Source organism: Staurois parvus, unplaced genomic scaffold (genome assembly GCF_062004578.1).
Source record: "Staurois parvus isolate SC_StPar_1 unplaced genomic scaffold, SC_StPar_1.0 ptg000447l, whole genome shotgun sequence".
Lineage (NCBI taxonomy): Eukaryota > Metazoa > Chordata > Amphibia > Anura > Ranidae > Staurois > Staurois parvus.
The window spans coordinates 278,102-282,818 of record NW_028318243.1 but is presented as its reverse complement, the minus strand read 5'-3'; the positions used below and the strand labels follow the sequence as shown (position 1 = coordinate 282,818).

The 4,717-nt window shown below is 41.8% G+C and overlaps 1 protein-coding gene across 1 annotated transcript; it reads left to right on the top strand.

The window, feature by feature from the left end:
* The first annotated feature begins 260 nt into the window (after nucleotides 1–260).
* Nucleotides 261–2,551, top strand: LOC149453585 (trophoblast glycoprotein-like). Its single transcript, XM_089688146.1, has one exon. The coding sequence runs from the start codon at nucleotides 955–957 to the stop codon at nucleotides 2,026–2,028; it is 1,074 nt and encodes a 357-aa protein (XP_089544272.1). The 5' UTR covers nucleotides 261–954; the 3' UTR covers nucleotides 2,029–2,551.
* Nucleotides 2,552–4,717: the final 2,166 nt, after the last annotated feature.

The following is a 4,717-nucleotide window of genomic DNA, read 5'->3' as shown; positions in this document are numbered from 1 at the left end:
ATGAGAGAGGAAGAGAGAGAGAAAAGGGGAGCGAAGAAAGAGAGTGAGAGAAAATGGATGGGAGGAGAGAGAGAGACAGGAAAAGAATAGAGAAACAAACAGAAAAAAATAGAGGTGGAGAGAGAGGGAGAGGGAGAGGGAGGGAGAAGAAAGACAAAGAGAGAAAGAGAGAAAGAAAGATGGGGAGAGAGAGAAAGATAGAAGAAAGACAAAGAGAGAGAGAAACAGGAAGAGGAGAGAGAAACAAACACAGAAACAAGACAGAGGTTAGGGGAAAGAGAGGGGTTAACAGGAGAGAGACCTTCCCATAACTTTACATTCAGATAACAGAACTTGTTTCATGAAAGAAAATGAAGCAATGCTGTCCTCCTCATCTCAGGGTTACAAGGTGATGAAAGGTGAACCCTGATTATTAGTGGCCCCTGAGCTGTGCCAGCATCACTGGGGCCACTCAGCACTTGTGACCATTGTGTCTATGGCAGCCTGAGGGATGTGTAGGGGAGTGACATCACTGGAGCCATGCCTATCCCGCTCCCTTTGTCTTTGGAGCTCTGGCAGGGTTAAGCAGCAGCTAGATATAAATGAAAGCTAGGCAAGGTTTGTTCCAGCTGGGAATACATCCTAGCAAATCACTCCAGCCTCTCTTCTTCAATAAGAGAGAAGAGCAGCTGATGGGGAGAGGCGGGAGGGAGAAGAGGGGGGAGAGGCATCTCCGTTAGACACCAGTCCATCCATCTGACCTGCCAGAGACGTCAAAATCAAATTAAGAGTTCCAAGCAAGAACGGCGAGCTCGCTGGCTTCAGAAGGGGCGTCCAGCCTTCCAATGTATTGACAGCATCTGAGAATGAAAGAGAAGTCGGTCTTGGTGCTTCCTTACACCGACGGACGGGGGGACGGCAAAGCACTTTCGGTACTTTGGGGCCGTGTCCTAAATTCATACACAACTCCGAAAGATGTCACCGAGACGTCCTGATTGCCATGGCAACCCCAACAACACGCTGCTGAAATTAGCCGAAGCCAATGGCTGTCTGGTTTTCAAGTTGGTCGGGCTGCTGGTCTTCCTGAATGCCACCTTATCGTGCCCCTTAAACTGTGAGTGTTACAGCAAGAATAGCTTCGTGCAATGCCGCTCTTCATCTCTCCAGGAGATTCCGGAGGATCTACCACACTGGGTGCAGAATCTGTCAATCACCAACAGCAATATCACCGTCCTCCCAGCCTCAGCCTTCTGGAGAAATGGAACGAGCCTGTACAACTTGACTACACTGGTGCTTGCCAACAACAACCTCCAAGCCATAGAGGCCAGGGCTTTCTCTGACCTCCCAAGCCTCACCACCTTAGACATGAGCTTCAATGCCCTCAGCTCCCTTCCCGACGATGCTTTTATAGGATTATCTCAGCTTCAAGTTTTAAAATTAAACCAAGCTCTACGAGAACCAGCCTGGAGCAACATGTTTAACTCTCGATGGGCTCAGAATTTGCAGAGTCTTAGGACTCTAGAACTATCTGGAAATGAGCTACAGTCTTTCCCCATGGCTGTGAAGGATCTGGAGAACTTGCAGACCATCCACCTTGGAAATAACTCCATTCAGAAACTCAAAGAGGAGGAGATCTCGGTGCTCAGAGACATGAAAATCCAGCTTTTTTTGAGCCCGAACCCCATTGTTTGTGATTGTAACATTAAGGAGATGATTTCTTGGTTCCGAAACACTTCCCAGACTTTGGACGCCCAGCAGCTCCAGTGCTTCAGTCCTCCGGCCTTAAACGGTTCCTTGGTCGCCAACCTCAGAGGTGACAACCTGAAATGTGGTCACAAGGACCTAGAGACGGCATCCTATGTCTTCTTTGGGATAGTCCTGGCCCTCATTGGGGTCATATTTCTCATGGTCCTCTACCTGAACAGACGAGGGATTAAGAGGTGGATGAACAACTTCCGGGAGGCCTGCAGGGACCAGATGGAGGGCTATCACTACCGGTACGAGCAGGACTCCGATCCCAGAAGGTCTAATGCTTCCACTGGGATATGAACTCAATGGCTTGTGCCGCAAATGACATTTCTTTGTAACGATTCCAATGCATAGAGGAGACTAAGTCATAGGACATGGATTCTGGATCAGATCTACACCATCTGTCAAGCTAGGGGCTAATGAGCCTTAAAGGGTATGTAAAGGCAAAACATTTGTTTATTGTTTTGGATGGAGTGAGGAGAGGTTACAGCCTTTATTTTTATAGCGGACTGTGTTACTGTTTGGGAGATTCATTCTTTCTATCTGTCACCAAAAGTTTCCAGTTGTCATGAGAGTTATCATCTAAGTAAAGCCTCCTCATTTTTGGAAGACTTCCTCTCACTTCATGTTGCATCTCCAAGACAGGAAGTGAAGAGAAATTTCCCACACAGGACACAGCTTGATGGGGGGTTTTATTCTTCCCTACTCTATCTGAAACCAACAACAAAATGTTTTGGCTGTACATACAGGGACGATGGTGCTGGGATAAATATCAGATCTGCCTCTGCTATCTTTCTTCTGAAAAATACTCATTGCCTGGCCATCTCTTGCTTCCATACTTTCTGAGTCGTAGACAGGGAACAAGCATGCAGCCAGCAAAGTCAGAGGTTCTGATACTTCCATAGTGATGTTGAAAGTATTGAAGCCATTGGATTAACCTGGCCAAATTATTTACTCAGTCCAGGCTAGTGTAAGGGAGAGAATTGCATCGTTTGCTCTTGGCGCTGTCCATGGTACACATTGTGGCATTATACATCCAGCTGAGTACTTCGTGTGTCTTGCTGGTCAGTGCTGACTGTTGAGGAGCCCTTATTCCTCCTAATCAGGGACTGAGAGAGTTAAAGGTGCCACATCAATTTACTTCTCATTAGTCATTGCTTGATGGGAGTGTCTGCAGACCACCATTAATATCTCCAAGAGCCAGAATAAGAATCGGGTTAAGGGAGGCCAAGGAGAGGGGATTGAATAGGGAGCCCCGATGCAGGACACGGTTCATTGAAAACCTTTTAGAACACCCACAACTCCCCTGCCCCTTTGGGTTCCCAGAACGAAGCCCAGAGCTGAATCAGCCATGACATCTGTTTGCTACTGCAACATTTAACCACTTGTTGACATTTGTATCTTTGGAACCACTTGTAGCGTTGTCTCATTAACCACGTGTATCATTTTAGCGTTGTATCATTCATCGTTGTATCATTTTATCATTGTATCATTCATCGTTGTATCATTTTATCATTCTATCATTTTATCATTGTATCATTTTATCATTGTATCATTCATCGTTGTATCATTTTATCATTGTATCATTTGTCATATAATTGTATCATGTTATTGTCATATCATTTTATCATTCATCGTATCATTTTATCATTGTATCATTTTATCATTGTATCATTCATCGTATCATTTTATCATTGCATCATTCATCGTATCATTTTATCATTGTATCATTCATCGTATCATTTTATAATTGTATCATTTTATCATTGTATCATTCATTGTATCATTTTATCATTGTATCATTTTATCGTCATATCATTTTATCATTGTATCATTCAGCGTTGTATCATTTTATCATTGTATCATTCATCGTATCATTTTATCATTGTATCATTCATCTTATCATTTTATCATTGTATAATTTTATCGTCGTATCATTTTATCATTGTATCATTCATCATATCATTTTATCATTCATCATATCATTTTATCATCGTATCATTTTATCATTGTATCAGTCATCTTATCATTTTATCATTGTATAATTTTATCGTCGTATCATTTTATCATTGTATCATTTTATCGTCATATCATTTTATCATTGTATCATTCAGCGTTGTATCATTTTATCATTGTATCATTCATCGTATCATTTTATCATTGTATCATTCATCTTATCATTTTATCATTGTATAATTTTATCGTCGTATCATTTTATCATTGTATCATTCATCATATCATTTTATCATTCATCATATCATTTTATCATCGTATCATTTTATCATTGTATCATTTTATCATTGTATCATTTTATCGTCATATCATTTTATCATTGTATCATTCATCGTATCATTTTATCATTGTATCATTTGATCATCTCATTTTAGCATTGTATCATTGTATCATTTTAGCGTTGTTTCATTGTAGCGTTGTATCATTTTAGCATCTCATTTTATAATCTTAGCGTTGTATCATTTTAGCATCTCATTTTATCATTTTAGCGTTGTATCATTGTATCATTTTTATCATTGTATCGTTCTACGAGCAGCAGATTGATTTCTACAGCTTCCTACTGACAAGCGGTTCCATCCCTCAAAGTAATGATATGTTATCACTGGGTTAGCTCTGGGCTAATAATGATCATGACCACTATCTTATCAGTGGCAGTACAGCCTTTCCACCCCACCAATTGAGACCCCTACATCCAATGTATTGCTTCGTTCTCCACCTAAACTTTTGCCGTTTTTTTACGTGTCCAAAAATTACCTCGTTAGGGCTCATTCACAGATGAAGTGCCCTGTGAAAAGCGATCCACGTTGGAACGCTCTTCAAAGTGCATTTGACAGGTGATGAGGAGGTGTCATGTTGCCTCCTCACATTCTGATTCAACCCTATGAATGCCATGCTGCATGCCCTGTGGGGCAGTTGCAGTGTGGCCCTTATTGACTTGCACTGGTCACGTTTGGTGGTGCTAATGCCCCCCAGTTGT